The 20,360-nt window shown below is 47.4% G+C and overlaps 1 protein-coding gene across 1 annotated transcript in view; it reads right to left on the bottom strand.

Annotated features, from left to right (window-relative positions):
• The window catches only part of TTC21B (tetratricopeptide repeat domain 21B), a 1,345,192-nt gene that overhangs the window by 874,857 nt on the left and 449,975 nt on the right, over positions 1-20,360 (bottom strand). The window contains exons 11-12 of the mRNA XM_069616283.1: positions 18,728-18,928; positions 18,503-18,632 (exon numbers count right to left, since the gene is read on the bottom strand). Coding sequence (XP_069472384.1) covers positions 18,503-18,632; positions 18,728-18,928 — 331 coding nt within the window. The remainder of the gene's footprint in view (positions 1-18,502; positions 18,633-18,727; positions 18,929-20,360) is intronic.

Raw genomic sequence — 20,360 nt, 5'->3', positions numbered from 1 at the left:
TCTTGGGGACTGTTTTCTGTAGCCCTACAATCCCACTACCAGCACTTGACACCTGCTGGCAGTACCATTACTTATTGTTTTTATTTTCTTATCCCGTGTACTGCACTGTCCTCTTCCCCCTTGCCCTGCACTTCTCCTTCCCCTTCCCATGCACATGCGCAATCTGAATGACACCTGGCCTTGTAGGATCGTTGTCCGTCTTCCCTCTGTTCCCCCTCCCTTGCCTCATCGCGCCTTCAAACACTTGTGTATAGGCGCATTATAAATGCCATATCATAGACAATCCTTAGTTTACTTTAGGTAGGGAAATCCCACCTTAGAATAAGGCATAATTAGGCGTTACACCATCCTGACATTTGAGTTAACAAAAGTGGTAAAAATGGAATCCTTTGTTGTCTGTGTCTCCTTCCATGATGCCAACCTTACATAAGCTCATTAGCTCTTATTCATGTTTGCAGAAACATTAAATCTGCTAATAAAAAAGAAAAACAACACTAACAGTGAACAGAGACCCTGAACCACTCAATAACTAGAAAGCATGTATTCTACATTAGCACCCTGGGCGGGGGAGCCAGCCAATCAGATTGCTAGGAACGTGGGCTGATGCTACTAGTGATGTAAAAGCATATTTTGCATGAATACTGCCTGATAGTAAACATTGGCCTAAGAACATTAGCCTCGCACTATAAATTGCATTGAATGGACCTGAAACAGGCTGACTACGCCGCCATTTTGAGTTATCCGCCATTTTGATCGCCTCTTGCTTTCTGTCCCATGTTTAGAATTGTGTTTTTGGCTCCAGCAGAGCAGAATTAACTTTGTACTGTTTCCATGATGTCAACGTAGATAGGAATGTTGAAGCTGCTAAAGTGGATTGTTTGTCGTACACTGAGAAACCTTGGCGTTAAACAAAAGCCGTACTAATCAGTAATTTAGATACATCTGTTCCAACAGTGCCTTCCCCGTTCAAACAGCACAGTAAAATAACAAATAGTTGTACATGCTTTTCTGCAGTAATCTTTGTTTTCTCTCCTTGAAACTAAGCTGACTTTAAACTCAGGAACAAATGATAGACAAATAACGACTTTGTGTCTTATGTTTGGAAAACATGTGAAATGTTTAAAGGAAAACAACAAACTATTCAAAGATCTTTAAGCAAGACTTAGTTATGTGGATAGGCCATGAACCCTAGGTAAATGTATGACACGAAGAGGGGCTGGACGATGTGTCCAGGATTGTGGGAAATCTGTATAAATGTACGTGTATTTGAAATATCCAGCACTATCTCATCTCACGGTGTCTGCTTGCACACATTGCAGGGTGTTGAGAGCCAGACAGGTGCCTGTTAATAAATGTACATGGTATCTTTGGACTTGTGACTGGCGTATTTCTATTATGTTGTATTAAGCCTCGATATTCTTCAATCTTTCAGTAAAAGCCTGCATTCCAAGCCACCTGATGGCTGGCTCTCCCGCCCGCCATCTTCCCCCGCCAACCCTGTTTTTTTTGTTCCCTCTCCCTCCTCCATCTCACTTACCTGATTGCGGCGCCAGGAATTTGCCGCCGCAGCTCCTTTCCCTTAGTGGGCGCCATGGAAATGGAAGAGGGGCTCTTTATAGAGCCCTGCCTTCCAATTCCCTGGCGGCCATGCTGGTGAAGTATTTTCTCTCCGAGAAATAAATGTAAACCATTTAGCACACTACACGGGTGCTAATGGCGATAAGGGAGTCAGTGACTGGGCCCACCCTGTGGGTAACGCCCTGCCACCCTCGTTAAGGGACCCTCGCTTTGTTTGGGCCCTTAAGTTGGGAGGCTGGTTGTTACCTACAGGGTGGGCCCACCACCTCTGGGCTTATCACCACAGAAGATCACCACGCTAACAGATCAATTAATTGTATTTGTATTTTAATGAGATTTATATAGAGCTTTCAACAAAGCGTTGCACATCATTTTTACAAGCAACGATACATAAATATGAATTGATGACAAGAAGTAGATAATCAATAAATAGAGAGCCTTAAATAGAGGAGAGAGAGGCCAAAAGGTGGGCTTTTAAACAGAATGGAAAATTTGACGAGTTCTGATATCAGGTGGCAGAACGTTCCAAAGTTTAAGAGCAAGAAGAGAAAATGAGCAGCATCGAGAAGGAGCACAAATAGGCTTAGGGGAAGCAAAGAGATGAATACCCAGTGAGCAAAGAGAACGCAGAGGTGAGTACAGCATTTAAAGGCAATAAAAGGGAATAAAACTGAAGATGAGTATAGATCAGGGACGTCATTTCACAAAATGCCAGGGGTAGCGTAAGTGACATCACACGACCCTTGACCCCCTGATGACATCACAGGAAGTGATGTCATTTGACCCCACCCTGAAGTGATATCGCGGGAAGCGATGGAACACGACCTTTCACCCGTTGACAAAACAGGAAGTGGCATCACATAGCATTGTACAGTACGAAAAGAACAAGTTACTTTCTTACCTGGTAACGTTCTTTCGATGGGATGGTCCGACGACGTATTCCATATCTATGACATGTAATCACCACAGCTGTGCTGCTTCGGAAACTTTTTTCGGCGTCTGCGTCGATGACGTCGATGCGCCGTCGTCGAGGGCCTCCTCCGACGTCATCCGATGTGATAAGTAGGACGCACGACGCCCGTAGCCTCAGTTGTAGTTTTTTCCCCCAGAACGTGTGACACTAGTCAACTGCCAGTCAGACACAAAGCCTTGCGGAACGTAAGCTGCAATCGCAAAAGAAATTCTGCAGCGGGGAAGGCAGGGCGGGAGCGATATGGAATACGTCGTCGGACCATCCCATCGAAAGAACGTTACCAGGTAAGAAAGTAACTTGTTCTTCGAGGGGATTGGGTCCTCCGACGTATTCCATATCTATGACAGACTCCCAAAGCAGTACCAGAGCAAGGAGGAGGGAAAGAATTTAGAATCAAGATTTAGAATAGCCAATCAAATTGCAGAGCAAAGGACCGCCTTGCCAAAGGCCAGATCCTGTGCTCGGATGGAATCGAGGGAATAGTGACGTACAAATGTATGTACTGAAGCCCAGGTGGCTGCATCACAGATGTTGCGAACAGGAACACCCCTCTGCAGGGCAGTAGACGCAGCCATACCCCTGGTAGAATGGGCCCGCAAGCCAGCCGGTGGGTCCTTACCCGCCAAGCGGTAGCACTCCGAGATGGCCAAAATAATCCAGCGAGACAAAGTCTGTTTCGTCACAGCTTGCCCCAAACGCTTTCCAGCGTAACCAATAAAGAGTTGATCGTCCACTCTGACCCGGGACATGCGTGAAACATAAAAGCTTAAAGCTCTCCTAGGATCAAGACTATGGAGCCTCTCCTCTTCCTTACCAGGATGCGGAGGAGGATAGAATGCCGGAAGAACAACCTTCTGGGCCAAATGAAATTCCGTCACTACCTTCGGAAGAAAAGAAGGACGAACTCTAAGGACAACCCTGTCCTTGTGAAATACAGTGAAGGGAGGCTTAACTGAAAGTGCCTGTAACTCACTCACTCTGCGAGCGGAAGTAACCGCAACTAAAAACACAGTTTTCAGAGTTAACAGCCTCAAAGGGCAAGAATGTAAAGGCTCAAACGGAGCACCCATAAGAAACTTAACAAGGTTTAAATCCCAACCGGGCACCAGGAAAGGTGACGGAGGGAACACATTAGTGAGCCCTTTCAGAAACTGTGAAATCAAAGGGATTTTAAAGTAAGAACACTCTTCAGACGAGCGCTTAAAGATGGACAGCGCCGCCAGGTAACCTTTAACGGTACCCACTTGCAAGCCCCTGTGGGCCAAAGAAAGTAAAAAGGACAGAACCATGGGGATGTCACATGCAAAAGGATCCACATTCTGAACTCTGCACCAGTCGCAGAACTTACGCCAACGGCAACGGTACAGAGACTTTGTTGCTGGCCTTCGGGCCGAAAGCAACACCTCCATCACGTCCTCAGGGAGGTCCCAATCCTTATACCTCAACCTTTCAGAAGCCAAGCGTGAAGGTCGAGGGATCTGACCTCTGGATGGAGAACCTGACCCCCTCCCGTGAGAGCAGATCGTCTCGGTAGGGAAGACGACGTGTAGGGCAGATGGATAAGTCGAGAAGGTCCGGGTACCACGTCCTCCTAGCCCACGCCGGGGCAATTAGGATCATCCGGGAACCGAACTTCCGTAACCTCCGCAGCACTTGCGGGATGACGGGGACTGGAGGAAACGCGTACAGCAGCGGGAATGGCCACTCCACCATGAACGCGTCTCCTAAGGCTCCTTTTGGAGGAAATTCCCGCGAGCAAAACCTTTCGCACTTCCGGTTGACACTGGAGGCGAAGAGATCCACTTGAGGGGTCCCCCAAAGGGCGAAGATCTCCAGGAGAATCTCCTGAGCCACCTCCCACTCGTGAGAGATTGCGCTCTGCCTGCTCAGAGCGTCCGCCGTCACGTTCTCGTCTCCGGCCAGATGAACTGCCGAGATCGAAACTTCCTGCTGGATGGCCCAGAACTCGAGCTGCATCGCCTCCCTGCACAGAGGAAGTGACCCTGCCCCCCCCTTTTTGTTGAGGTAGTGCATGGCCACTGTATTGTCCGTCAGGATCAGGACACTCTTTCCTCGCACAGTCGGCAGAAAAGCCTTCAGGGCTAGCCTGATGGCCCTCAGCTCCAAAAGATTGATATGGAGTCTGGACTCCGACGGAGACCAACGACCGCTGACTGTCAGCCCGTTGGCATGAGCTCCCCATCCCGTGAGGGATGCATCCGTCACGATCGTCACCTCCGGCCAGGGAAGCCAAAATGGAGCCCCCTTCATCAAGTTGCCTTCGACGGCCCACCACAGAAGATCCCGGGCGACCGAGGGCGGCACCTGAACCGGGTCCGACATCCTGCCGGAGGACTGCGACCATTGCGTCTTGAGTGCCCACTGCAAAGATCTCATCCGCAGGCGAGCCTCTGGCACCAGAAGAATGCAGGATGCCATGAGGCCGAGCAACCTCAAGAACTCGAACGCAGGGAGTGTCTGGGCATGCTGAAACTTGTGCACCATCTGCTGAATGTGAAGAGCCCTCACCGGGGGAGGAAAACACTGCCCCAGGGAAGTGTCGAGCACCACTCCGATGTACTGGAGCCGCTGTGTTGGCGTCAAATGGGACTTCTTTAAATTGAGGGAGAAGCCGAGCCTGTGAAGGGAGCGGCAGGTGACGGACAGATGATCCAGGACTTGCTTGGGAGAGCTCCCCCTGATCAACCAATCGTCCAGGTAGGGGTAGACGTGAATCCCCCCTTGCCTGAGATGTGCTGCCACCACCACCATGAGCTTGGTGAAAACCCTCGGGGCGGAGGTCAATCCGAACGGCAGGACCCGAAACTGAAAGTGCGAGTCGCCAACCGCGAACCTCAGGTACTTCTTGTGCTTGGGATGGATCGGCACATGGAAGTAAGCATCCTTGAGGTCGAGTGACACCAACCAGTCCTGAAGCTGAAGGGCCTGGAGGACTTGAGAGAGAGTAACCATCTTGAACTTGTCCTTCCTGAGGAGTTTGTTCAAACCGCGCAAGTCCATGATGGGTCTCAATCCCCCGTCTTTCTTCGAAATCAAAAAATAAGGGGAATACCATCCCTTGTTCCTCTCCGCTACAGGCACCAGTTCTATGGCGCCTTTCTCCAGCAGGGCATGAATTTCCTGCGCAAGGAGCGGATCCGGACTCTGCAAAGAGAGGTTCCCCGGTGGATTGTCGCGATGCCTGTGCCAAAAGGGAAGACAGTAGCCGTGGGTTATGATCTCCAGAACCCACACATCTGAAGTAATGGCTTGCCACTCTACAAGATGCTGCGCCAGCCTTCCCCCAACCGGCGAACCATGGGACATGGCCTCACGACTGAGTGGGAGCGGCTGCGGCGTTACCTGAGGGCAAATAGGCAACTGCCCGAGCGGCCTTGGCACCACGGGTACCCTGTCGTCCACCTCTGGTACCCCTGCGATGGCCTCTTTGACTGCCAGCTCCTCTCGCTTTACTGAAGGATGAGTAATAGCGAAAGGAACCACCCCTCCACTGCTGTCCCCTAGGACGAAAAGGCGGAAGTTGGCGAACTGCAGCGCCCAACGACTTCGCTGCAGCTTTTGAGGTCTGCAACCTCTCAAGGCTCTCGTCAGCCTTGCTGCCAAAAAGGTGTTCACCGTCAAAGGGCATGTTGAGGAGCCGGGACTGCACATCAGGAGCAAACCCCGACTTCCGCAACCATGCAAACCTGCGTATCACGGTGCTCGCCGCCATGGACCTACTGACGCATTCAGCTAAATCCAAACCCGACTGAACGGACTCACACATGGCATCCTTACCATCCTGGACCATAGCAAGGAAACCATCCCGTTCGTCCCCTTCGGGAATATGTTCAGCCGCCAACGCAACACAGTTCCACAGAGTGTGTGTGAAACGAGACAAGGCACAAATGGAGTTGGCCGCCTGAAGCGCCATACCACCAGAAGAAAACACTTTCTTCGCCCAGCCATCAAAACGTTTGTCGTCCCTATCAGGAGGGATGGTAGGGTACGACGCCTGCTTTGCCGGGGCCGTGGCCGCCTGCACCACCAAACTCTCCGGAGTGGGGTGCCTGGTCAAGTAGCAGGGGTCGCTACTGGCTGGACGATATTTTCGCGACAAGGATCTGCCCACCGCCGGGAGACTCTCTGGAGCAGTCCAAGCCGCCGCCACCCTTCTCTGTAAAGCCATATGGAACGGCAGTACCGGGTCAGTTGGGGGACCAACATCAAGGATGTCCGTCAGATCATCCTGCACAAACTCCCCTGGGGGAGCAGACCATCCCAAGTACTCAGCAACCCTAGCCATAAGGCGCCGGTACGAGGAATCGGCATGAGAGCCAGGCTCAGGCCTACAAAACTCCACCTCCGGAGAGGTGTCCAGTCCACTGGCATCATGCAGTGACTGTCTCAAATCGTCAAACTGACTATGGCCCGAGACAATTTCATCTGGAACCTGACTAGGAACCAGGCCATCAGAATCCTCATCCGCCTCTGAAATATAGTCCAGGTGGCGAAAAGAAGGCACCCGAGAGTGCTTGCTCTTAACCAGAGCCTTCCTAGGGGGTTCTCCCGTGCCACGGGGTACCTCCGACACGAAAGGCGTCGATGGCGTCGAGCGAATCGGCGCCGGCGTCGAGAGAACCGGCATCGGCGCCGAGGAAATCGGCGTCGACGTCAGACGCAGCGCCTCCAGCATCGGCGGCGTCGACACAGCCCTCGAGGCCGGAGCCCCGAGCGTGTCCCTCGACGACCCGAGCGTCGACGGCCTCGACGATTTCCTCGAAGCCGGAGCCTCGAGAAAGCCTGTCGACGCCCTCGACGCCTCAGACGTCGATGTCTTCCTCGAAGACTTCACAGGTGCACACGGTCTCGAACGCGTCGAGGACCGGGACCTGGAACGGGTCCGGCGAGAACGAGTCTCCTTGTCCGGACGGGACCTCTCCCGTGACTCGTGCCGACCACTCATGCGAGCGGTGTCTCTCGACCTCACACGACCGACCCCACTCGGGGGCGCGGACGGCTTAGTACCCTGCGACTCAAGAATCGCCAGCATTTTCTTCCCGAAGGAAGCCCATTCCTCCGGCGTCGCACGGCTGGTGGGGTAAGCAACGTGCCGGGCAGAGTCCTCCGTGGAGGACCTGGAAGACGACCGGTGTCGGCGCTTCCGAGAACGCCTCGAAGAGGCTGAGGAGTGGTGAGACCGACTCCTAGAAGGAGACCCACGAGACTTCCGACGATGACGCGGAGAGTCACCCCTCGAATCATCCGTCGAAAGCCCCGCAGACTTCGACTTCCTGGGCTTGGACACCCGACCTACCGACAACTTCTTCTTACGTTCGCGTAAGGCTTTGGACGTGAGCGACTGGCAGTCGATACAGTCATCCGTGTCGTGGGCCTCCCCGAGGCACCAGAGGCAGGCGTCGTGCGAGTCCGTCACCGACATCTTGGACCCACACTCCCCGCACTTCTTGAAACCCGGACGCGGGGTCGAAGACGAAGTAGAAGACATCTTCACACGAAGGATTTGCACAAAACGAACAGGTTCGAAGAACCGAGAAGAACAGAACTCCAAAGAGTCGAGGCGTGAACCGAGAATCACGAAGCAACACGTTCGCGGAAAAACCGGAACTGAGGCTACGGGCGTCGTGCGTCCTACTTATCACATCGGATGACGTCGGACGTCGGAGGAGGCCCTCGACGACGGCGCATCGACATCATCGACGCAGGACGCAGACGCCGAAAAAAGTTTCCGAAGCAGCACAGCTGTGGTGATTACATGTCATAGATATGGAATACGTCGGAGGACCCAATCCCCTCGAAATATTGTTACGATATCACTATAATGTGATGTACATTTCATACAAGAATGGATAACCATATGTATTGTTAAGATCAGTGTGTATAGGCCCGTGAATGCAAGCAGAGGTCCATGACCAAATGATAATGATGTGTTATTATATAGCATGTACGCTTAAGCGCTTTATATAGAAAAAACACACCCAATATCACCCAACACTGTGTTGGTACTCATTTATCGACCTCAGAAGGATGAAAGGCTGAGTTGAGGCATTTAAGAACACACTACATCAGTGACTCACCCCCTGAAGTGTGCCTGAAATAAACCTTTAATGAGTCTAGAAATTATTGTATAGAATTCCAGAAAGACACATTATTTGGTATTCCTATTCTTGCTTATTTAGGGTCAGTGCCGAAAGTGTTAGACTTGTGGCACTCCTGTTCTTAGTTTTCTTCTTTTTTTTAAGGGGCCTGAACAAGAAAGCCAGCCACTCCAGAAGTTAAGAGCCACATGGTGCTGGCCACAGCCCAGGAGCATGTATTACAAAAAAAAAAAGAAAAACAAAGAAAAAACTTTTATTTTACTTGTTTATTTTAGAGGTCACAAGGGAGACCACAGAGGTCGCAAGGGAGACCTCAGAGGTAGCAGTTGCGACCTCTGGCGGCCCCTAAACGACGTCCCTGGTATAGGTGAGAAGAGAGCTAGAGAGAACAGAAGGAGTAATAGAGGACTGAGGGGAAGGTGAGAAGAGAAGGCAGATATAAGAGTTGGATACAGAGTGAAGAGAAGTAAGATGAGAATGTGGTAAACCAATGAAAAGGGTAGAACTGTAGTCCAAGCAGGAAAACATTGAAGTAGTAAGGAGTTTCTCTAAATGGATAGATAAAAAGAGCAAATTTTGCGAATATTAAACCGATAACAACAAGTGTGAGCAGTTCAGGATATATGGGTGCAAAAGGATAAGATGATGCCAAGATTCAGTGCAGAGGAGGAAAAGGTAGTAGAGAGGGAAGGTAGAGAAGACCCAGGGTAAGTGGGAAAAGGTGGAGAGGTTGGTGGGACGAAGAGGATCTCTGTTTTTGAATGATTAAGATGAAGAAAATGGGGCAACATCCAAGCCTGAACAGAAGAAAGACACAATGGCACAGAGGTATGAAGAGAACGAGAGAAGGTGGTAAGGGAGACAAAGATCTGAGAATTATCTGCGTAGAAGTGTGAGGACAGTTGAGAACTTCTGATGAGAACATTCCATCAAGGGCTAAAATATATCAATGCTCATTACATTTATAGAAAAATACTGATTTAGAAATGCCCTCTACGGAAAAAAGTATACTTTTGTTTCAAATGAAGATTGAGGGATAACTTTAATGGTTTTATTGCCATAGGTAAAGACCCAATGTTGGTATGGTACCTAATTAGGATTGTATTTTACACAGTAAAAAGAAATAATGGAAAAAATATTGTTTTTTATACTACATTTATGCTCTGAAGAAGCTTGTGTGAAAGCGAAACAGCATCTACGATTGATTTTAAGCAGAGATTTTAAAAAGCACTAATTTAAGATAAAAAGGGTCCCAACTGCCTATATTTTTAAATTAAATTTAACGGTAATGGAATAATTAAGTAAACTGAGTTTCAGGAATCCAACATTCTTGGTAAATCATGCATTAAAAGTAGCATTCCAGACGTTGGCCTATTTTGGAATAACAAAGCTATGAGACAATTGGGAAAAGAATTTACAAACTTCCCAACGTCTACTATCGAGTCCTTTCAATCAACAATTCAAAAGGGTACAGAAAAAATTATAAACAATGGGCCTTATTTTGAGTATGCCGTTCTGGAAACATGGATGCCGGTAGGGGCAAGGATCACCCAGCAGGCCCGACCTGCCGGGAAATCAGACCCCTACTGGCATGTCTCTCACTGAATCAACAGTGCCAGTTCTTCAGTGTCCCCATTCCCACGGAGTCAGATTTACAGTTCCTGCCCCCCCCTTGGCGGAATCAATGTTACAGGGTTACCGCCAACCTCGTACTGATGCCCACTGTCTCCCTTTAGTCCTATCCCCACAGGGGAGGCTTGGCATCATTAAAAAGATGACCTTGTCACTGATGCGGATTGTTACGGTACCAAATAAATTCCAAATAGAACTGCACACCTACAAAATAAATCACTAAATTCCTTCAGACCGACAACCCAGAGGAATATGTAAAAAAATAGTACAATAGCCGTGGCTTGAAGCGCCAATGATGAGGACGCTTCTTCTGTAGCCTCCGTGAAAAGTCCGGCATACAAACATGCCAAACTGTGGTCCTAGTGAGCGGCGGCTCCACTAAATGCCAGGTGGCAAAACGAGAACCTGAGGAGAAGAACTGAGAAAAGCGATGAAGCATTTCGCAACCTGGGGCGCTGAGTAATTAAATGAAAATGTTCCTGTCGGACCCACGTCAGAGGGCTCCCAAGATGGCCGTGCCTGGCAAGCCAACGCAGCTCCTGAGATCCGCCGCCATCCCCCCCAACAAAGAAACCCACAAGCGAGGAGCAGGAAGCCAGGGGCTGTAAGCCCAACAGTTGGAGCGAACAAACAAGCGGGGCGCAAGCGGATCGATAAGGGGACCTCGCAGCAGCCGATTCCAGCATGGCCCATGAGGAGCTGAGAGCGAGCCGAATATGAAGTGCCCTCCCTCTCAGATAGCTGAAGGGCCAACCGCAGGGGAAAAAAGAAGCAGATAGGCATAGACCCGACTCCTGCTGGAGGAGGAGTTGGAGCAACACGGAAGAAGGGCTGCGAGGGAAGTCACAGCCCAGACTGACTGACTGACTGACCTGAGGCATAGCTCCAGGGATCCCTGCCCGCAACTCCAACAGAGAGCATATACGGCCTCCAAAGAAGCAGAGCTCTCCCTGGAGAATGCAGGAACCCGCCCATGCTAATGCTACCTTGTAACGGACCTGCGGGGCTACAAATACCTGAGGAGATGGAACAGCTCCATTGAGGGAGACCACATAATTCTACTAGCGCAGGAAATAAACAACGCCCTCTCTGCCTGCCACAAGCTCCAAGATCGCACCGGGAAGGGAGCACTACACCCAGGAGAGGGACAATCCATAAGAACTGGCCCAGTGGGGGATATTAGAAACAGCGATGGAGAGACCCACTAACTAACCCAAAAGCTCACCTCAGGGAAGGGAAGGGGCTGAAAACTATCCCTTTGAATTCACTAGTAGCCCCTCCACCGGGGAGCGACCTCCTGGGGCCTAGCCCACCCAATAACTCAATTGGAACCAAATCACCCACGTCGTCAGCCATGGCAAAACAGCAGAAACCCCATGAAAAACGCAGACATTGCAGCCCTTCTCCAACTGCAGGACAAAACAAAAAAAAAACACCACCAAGGCTCCAAGTCCTCCTCAGGAACTCCCCACAGGGCAAATGGCCACTATAGAAGATCTGCAATTCCTTATTCTGGAAATCAAAACAGAAATCCAGATTCGTATGGCAGGGATCTCGTCAAAGGTGGACAAGCTGGACCAACAGGTCTTGGCAGTGGAACAGAGGCTCGGAGAAGTGGTAGATCACGCAACGGACCAATCTACAATAGCGGCTGAACTGCAAAGAAGGATCCAGGTGTTAAAAAAGCAAAGAGACGGCAGAAAAACAGGAGGACATGGAAAACAAGGCCCGCAGGAACAACCTCAGGATCAAGGGAGTACCCACCTCAATTGCATAGCCGGGCACTTCAAGACGCTCCTTCCACACCTGGACAAGTCGATGCTGTTTCTTGACCGGACCCACAGAATACGCACCCGAGGGAGCTGGCCAGCAGACCCGCCCCAAGATATAATTACTCAGTTCCACTTTTTCACAATGAAACAAGAGATCCCAACAGCAAGCCGCTCGCAGGAAGACCTAACATTCCAAGGATCACCACTACACATTACCCAAGACCTCACAGTGGCAAAGATAGAAAAAGAGAGCCCGGACACCTTACGGCATTTCTGCAAGTCCAAAAGGTGCGCTATCGCTGGCTCCTCACGCCACTCTACGGTTTGTCCTGGGCAAAACAACCCACACTATCAGCACACTAGATGAAGCAGAAGATATCCTAAAAATGCCCTCCGTGGAAGCAGAAACAAGCTCTTCATCGAGAAAAGAGTTTTCCAGACAAAGCGAAACACCTGTGCGAAGGTAGCCAATGGGCGCAAGCCAGGAACCTCTCCACAACAAACCTGAAGACCTCCTCACACATATTCTAGGCACTTTCTGCCCTAGCGAACAGCCGCCTACCCCAGGCTCACAACCAGCTGATCAACGGAATTCATGAAGCGTTCATACCCAGGCTTCACTAGGCCTATGCCCAGTCTAAAATCTACGGCGCACAGAGACTCAAGGGGTGCACACCACAATCTAAATTCAACATTCTGGTTATTGGCAGTAAGATGGACATTAACTGCCACTGTTTTGTTACAACATCATAGTTGGAAGCCAATGTTAAAAACCCAGTTGGATAGTGGGATCACATCGCCAATAGACCATGATGGCGGTTAGAATTGACTCGGTCCCTCCTGTCCCCCACCTCAATGGAACAGGACTCTCACACGGTGCCACACCAGAAACTGAACTTTATCTTGCTCAATGTGAAGGGCCTAAATGCAACCACAAAGCGCAAATCCACGCTCCAGTGCCTACAAGATTTGAATGGCTCTGTTGTCTTCTTAGAGGAGACCCACCTGCTTCGACTGGGATCCCCCCCCCAACCACCCACCCCCTGGCTCCCATATAGAACATTTCCACTCCAATACTTGGCTTCCAGTGACTCGAAGAGAGGAGGCACAGCAATCCTCTTGGCAAAAGGAATCCCTTTTAAAGCACTGGAGATGCTATACTGCCCAGATGGACATTTGACAGATTCTCCTATGCCTAGCTTCACCACTGGTACACTCACCCACTGGTTCGACTGGGGGCCACATGTGACCTCAGCCCCATCGAGCTCACCTTGCAGGAGGAACCAACTGGAGGAAAGATATCCAATCTATAAAAACTACTACAAGACGGCATGCTGACCCTCAGGCCGAAATACATGGCACAATGGGAAACCGATTTGGGACACCTGATCGAGGATCACACCTGGGTGGACATTTGGACAAGAAGTTACTCCTCCTCGATATGTGTCACAAACAGAGAATGTGCCCTTAAGCTGCTCTTCCACTGGTACTACCCCTCCCCTTCCCCTGCCCAGTGCGGCTCCACCACTTCGAATATTCACTAGATCCACAATGCTGGCGTAAATGTGGGCTGTGAAGCACCTACACATGTGATGGGACAGCCCCATCGTCCAAGCCTTCTGGGACCAAAGTCTCCCTACAATCTAGGCCATTAACCAGCTCAAGATTCCAAAAACTCCTCCTCGGTTCCCCAGTCCAGGGGGTTTACCCAAGGAAGGGGGCGACAGCCAAACTCAACTCAGCTGCTCCTCGCATGAAGAATTACGATCGCCCGTACCTGAAAGACCCCAGAGGGCCCATCTCTGACCCTTTGGTGGATCAAAATATGGGCATTCTGGTGGCAGAAAAGGTTACTGCTGCCAAGGAAGACCTCCTACACAGATTCATGTACATTTAAGCCCCAATTCTAGTCTATGACTAGTACTTCCGAGCACAAACACACAAGCCCCATCCAACACGGCTGGTCCTACGAGACAATTTCCAATAATGGACTCTCCTTGGCCGAACAGTACTATGGCAGAGAGAAATGGGGACAGGGGGACGACAAGCGTCAAAATAAGGGAGAAGGGAAGCCATTCGTCATCTGCCATTCCATCCAATCGCTAAATAACAGTTATTTATGATACTGTATCGTTTTCCCATATATGCAACCGAACCAAAATAAAATGATTTTTAAAAAAATACTACAATAATGAAAATGACAAGGAGGGTACATTTCCCTGATTGCAAAAACCGTTACAAGGCATTCACATCAAATCATATGTCCTCATCACTCTCCTCAGACAAAGAGTATAATAGACCTACTTGGCTAGGGTACCATGTAATAATGTCGCCACAAAAATCTCGCCATGCAAAAATATCGCTGAAAAATGGCAGTTTTTTGTGGCGACATTATTGCATGGAACATGCGGGGGACACCCCCGCAACCCCCACATTTTTTTTTAGTAATTTTTTTTTTTTTAAAAAACAATTTTTATTTGCCTCTGTCCCCATATATATGGTCACCTAAATAATATCGCCACGACATTTTCCCGGCGATATTATTTACGGCGACCATATATATGGCGATATTACCTGATACCCTTGGCTCTTGTAGGAGGAACAATTACGCAACTCATTTCCCCTCTTTTCCATAAACTCACTAGCAAAATCAATTCCCATTTGAGTAATCCGATATTAGCTGAATAAATCAAAATTCTTATTAAACTAAGCTGAATGGACTACTCATTATGGCTCAATCCAATATTCAAAATAAATAAGAAACCACTAAAATGAAACCACTTAAAGGGGAGTCAGATAGTTATTTCATACAAATTATTCCTTTGTCTAAGAATGAAAGTGAACTGCTGAACTTTGACGATCGCCAGTCAATCTTCAGGTTTGCGAATTATGAATTTGATAACAAATGTACGATTAGAAAACGTATTGAAAAAAAAAAAGAAAACACCCCACCAAAGCGAATATCTTCCCAGAACATCTATTCTCAACTTCCTAGAAGAAAAGAGTCTAGAGACAGAAACTTCTTAATCCTAATAAAATCAAAGCAGGCCCACTCTTCAGATACGAAGTCCCATCAAGAATTATAATGTAAACATTACATTAAATTCTAATAAATGTTCTTGCCAATATATGAGAAGTTTTAAAAACAATGGAGCAGCAAGCACAATCCAGACACACTTTTTTTTCTCCACAGAGCTCCCTCGACCCCAATGAAACTGTTAATGTGGATGCCAAATTAAATCAAGAGTGTTGAAGATGTGTGGGTAAGGGTTACATAGGAACATTAGAACATATGGTATTCATCTGCCCTTAACACCCCTGCTGGTGGCAGGTCTGTAATATTCTAAACCTTCGAAACAAAGACTCTCCCGAAAACACGATCATAAAAACTCTAAAAGGCACTATTTCACCAATACCTAACTCACCTGGGCTTTTAGATAAAATATCGATTACCTCTCTAAAAAGAATTGCCAGTAATGGGAATCAAAAAGATTCCCTCATCAGTCCGCTCATGATGAACGTCTTCTGCAGCACATACAAACAAGAAACGCTTCTAGTTAGAGACCCACATTGCCTCATCTGTTTCAACAGCACTTGGTCCCCCAAAGGAAACCTTCCTCATCAAGGATACTAAAAAACCATTAATCAATGTTCATGGTCGAAACTACATAGGCACCGCGACTATGTCTCACAAACCAAGCCACACACCTTTTTTTCTTCCCCCAAGTAACTCATCAGGAGTCCTCACCTCTCTTGCTCTCCCTACCTACTCCAAACTCACGCTTCTAGTAAATCCTAACCTGACAGCTGCTGATCACCCATGACCCATCCCCCAAGATTAAGATTCTCATAGGCTCAAGTGCACGTAATCTGGTCGGACAAACCACAATCAATCACAATACAAATTCCTTAACCGCAATGCTCAGCCACATTTCTGCTCATTAAAGACTACCACGTCCCAACCTGCTACTTACAACTCCTCTGCTAATTATGACCCTTCAATTTAATTTGTTATACTTTTCTAGTGTTTTAACATCAGAATTGTTAGCTTCCTGATTTCTGCTTTGTCCTCTAATGCCTTTCCTTTCTCTCCTTCTTTCCAATCTCCCCATCTATCTAAATAAATCTAAAACTACCAAGAGGAATTACATTTGTCAAATTTATAAACAAGTTATGGTTAGAATCCTCTAAAGCGAGTAGTGTATTAAATATAATCTTGGAATACCAAATGTCACACTACTCTCTAAAGACTGTATACACTGTGAGAAACCAAAGGGTGTCTAGCTGCTAGTCCCCGGGGATCTCTCTCTCAGGCGTCCAGGGCACGGCCATCGCCTTTGGATCCAGACCCTGGGGGTGGATGAGTGCAGAGGATCACCTGGGTGAGGAATCTTCAGGGAGTCGGGTGAGACAACTGACAGCGAGATCCAGTATTCCCCCCCTTTCCCGTGCCCATACCCCATCCTATTTTATAGGAATCGCCAAAGTTCCAACTCCCCCCTCCCCTTTCTACACAAACACTGGGCTGAGGAAGAGGAGGACCAAAAGTAAAGAGGCTATCACTTGCATATCCCATCAGGCAGGTCAGGCAAAATCAGGCACTTGACCTTAATCACATACATCTGATACCCATTAGCTCCTCCCACACGGATAAAAGGCGGAACATGGAGACACACTCTGAGCAAGGTGGAACATAAGAAGCAGCAGATCTTCCGGGAAGAAGGCGAACCCACTGGAGAAGGACGACCGATTGAGGGATCAAAGTGAGGGATCAAAGTGAGGGGTAGGGAAACACTGAAGATGCCTGCAGGAGGATGTTGCCTCTGGGAAACCGTGAAGGACACACAGAGAAAGCCAAATCCCAGACAAGAAGAATCCTGCACTGTGTTTCAAGGACACCAGAGACCCTCCCGGGTGAACGGCAGACTTGGGGAGGCCAAGCCAAGCATGTGGTATCAACCTTGACTTGTGACCCATGAATCAAAGCCACAGAGAACAAAGGGAAGATTGAAGCCGCAAAGGTGCATCTCTGAATTGAAGGCTGCACGAAAGAAAGTAAACCTGTAGTGAACTTTTTAAAGTCAGCTGTAACTGTGAAGCCAGTGATACAGAGTAGACTAGTGGTCCGGTGAAAAGAAACCGCCTGCGCGAAAAGTTTGATGTTTTGTTATAAAGCGACAAAGTGAACGAGCTCTGAAATGCACAAAGGCCAAGATTAACCAGGGCAAAAGCAGAAGTTAAAAGGTGATTGCTTTAAGAGGAAGATTTCTTTGAACTTTTCTGATTGTGTTATGGAACTACCAAGACTAAGAGACACTGGGGCAAATACTGTAAGGGAGAGCTGAAGTGAAAGTCGAAGTGGTCCTGCGGAGGTCTATGGACAAAGCCTCGCACATTTGAAAGTCTTTGACATCAGTTGAAGGTCCTAGCCCGACTGAGGGAGACCTGGAACATGAAATAAGTTAGGGGAAGGAAGGGAACCCCTAACAAATGTTAATAAAAGCTTGGGGAAGAGAGCCCCTGCAAATGCTGTGACTGTGAGGTCCGAGCCCTGCTGAGGGAGATCTAAGTTCAATGAGGTACTTTTGTTGAGAGGTCCGAGCTTGACTGAGGGAGACATATGGTAACTGTTGATGCCTTGAGAGGTCTGAGCCTGACGGAGGGAGACCTACGTGAATTTTTGTTGAACCGTGAAAGAACATTTGGTGAAGTTAAGTGACTTTAGCATAGAAGGCCAAGCGGGCCTCGACCCACGTTCTGAACTGGCTTTTATTTTTACAACTTGGGCCAGAGTGTGTCCTCCTATCTATGGGGGCTGCCTTACTCTGTGCTGTCCAACATGGGGAGAAGAGCTGACTCCGCTATCTTTATCCTATATGTTATAACACTGACTTTTCCTTTGCATACACATTCCCCTTTACACATTTTGTATAAAAGATAGGGCAGGCATTTTTTGTTTTAGTATAGGCCATTTTGATTTGACAGACTGACTAGGACTGTGTTTTCTTTATTATTTGATGGTAGAGACTACTCCAATCATACCCATAGGGCAAAGTAGGAGTTTTTCCAAACCCCAAGAATTTAATCAAGATTTTGAAACTTGTAGCTCTTGGGTCAGCGTCATACTTGTGATACCATGTCTCCCCTACAACATCTGTATATTACCGGCTTTCGGTATTATTAATACTGTTTGTAGACCAAACACACTGCTCGATGCATAGATCAACTCAAAATCTGTAATAAATCAGTGCTCATATAACTGTTCTTTGTACTTTTTTACATGCCAGATTTTCTTTTTTTTTTTAAAGTATAAACTAAAATAAAATGTTTTTAAAAACCTGCATCCCATCGACACAAAATCATGAATTTACTTGGAATGAACAGCAACTTGAAAAACAGGTTTTGGTCAAAAGATAAACATCACTTACCAGCTAAATACTTCACTTTAGCAATCAAAAATACAGCTTGCAAAAGACCAGGCACTGTCTTAACGATTGTCTCCAACACAGAGGCACAGTGTCTCAATAATGGAGAAATCGGCTGTCCTGGTGGTGAAGGCTGAAAGAACAAAACATTGCCGTTTAGATTCATATATTAAAGCAAGAATGGAACCAAAGAAAGTAACAAACTTTTTCATGGCTAATAGCATGTACCTGTTTGGGACAGAAATTTAGATATTCCCTTATGACTTCTAACAAGAAATCCGGGTTTAATTTCTCAAAGTATTGTATTCCCAGGGGAAGGCCTTGTAAAGCAGAAAAGTGTGTATCCAGAACATCATTTAGCAGATGGATGACCTCGTCCTGCCTTTTGTTTTTCTTCATTGCAAGAACTGCACGCAAGAAAGACAACTCCTGCATGTGAAAAGGAAAAATCAAATCTGTAAAGCATTGAAAAAAGATGCACTTGCTTATGTTAGACTCATACATTTATGCTACTATTTAAATAATTATGAACTTGTTGGGGTTACGGGTCTCTGGTTCTTCCTTGTTTCTTAAAATAAATGCATGTTTATGTGGTTAGTTGTAAAACAAAGCAGTTATAATTTCCACTTGCAAGCTACCAGTCGGACACAAAAGTTACTCAACCATGCCGTGAAAGCCAATTCTTCAAATGTACACAGAGATCACAATTTCCTATTCGCCATGAGGGAATTCTCATGCTACCAGCTAGTAGAGAGTGCTAATTTTATAGCCTAAATGTACTTCTCTTCACTATCTCCTAATTAGATTAACAGATCTCTGCTCATGATAGAGAGAATTTATATAAGGTGATCTGCAGTTTTTGCTTCTCCATTAAGAGCAGCAGAGAAGGCTTCCTGGAAGAACCAATGAGGCATTACTTCAGTGGTGGGTAAACAATCAGTTGCATAGTCCCCAGAGCTATCAAGTCACTTAGCAAAAAGAGATGCATATAAAAGAGAACAGAAGAGATTGGGGGAGGGATCAGGGCAAAGGGCAGTGCGTAAAGGGGGAAGAAAATGGAGATAGAGGGTAGTGAGCACAGAGAATAGAATTTGGGTACTATTGCTGAGAAAATATGATGGCCAAAGGATATTATCATTATTGAATATTTGTAAGGTGTTGCATGCCCATAGGCCTCGGAGCGCACAAAACAAAATAAAGACAGGGCCAATAGAGCCAACGGAATCAGTAACCAGTAAGTCTAATCTACATTGTTCCTTTATTCACTCGGGCTAGTAGCCACAGCGGGAAAATAATGGTTCTGTTCAGGAAGGCAAGGGCCCTGGTGAGGTCATACTGTATTTAGCAAAGAGAGGTAATATTTAGGGGTGCCTAAAGGACAGCGAGATCAGCATGCAACAGAGGCGAAGCAATGTGGGAAGCTAAGAGTGGAGTATATGGGTACATTTCTGTTTTTATGTCAGTAAAATATATCTAAACTCAAGCTTTGACTACCCCCAATCTTTGTATTTAAGCCTGGTCATATTTCCAGATGAGTAAGTTTCTGTTTTAGTTCACCTTATATGTTTTACTAGAGCCTCTGAATATGTGCAATTTAAGCACATTGTGAGCTATTGCGAGAGATGTTAATCTTCTAGACCAGGCGGTAAATGTAAAGGAGAAATTTTAGAAAAAAAGCAGATAACTTATGGTATTGTGAGCTTATGGTATTGCGTTGGTTTGCCAACTGGTGTTTTTTTAAAGTAATTTGCATCGAATCAATTACTTTGAAAAAACTCATTGAAATATATGGGGGTAAAGGGTTAAAAGGAGTAGGGATAATAATACAGGGAAGAGGGGGATTTGGGGGAGGATTCCCAAA

The sequence above is a fragment of the Ambystoma mexicanum genome, chromosome 9 (genome assembly GCF_040938575.1).
Source record: "Ambystoma mexicanum isolate Mex_15411 chromosome 9, UKY_AmexF1_1, whole genome shotgun sequence".
NCBI classification, from domain to species: domain Eukaryota; kingdom Metazoa; phylum Chordata; class Amphibia; order Caudata; family Ambystomatidae; genus Ambystoma; species Ambystoma mexicanum.
The sequence above is the reverse complement of the archived record's forward strand: the minus strand, read 5'-3'. Positions and strand labels throughout refer to the sequence as shown.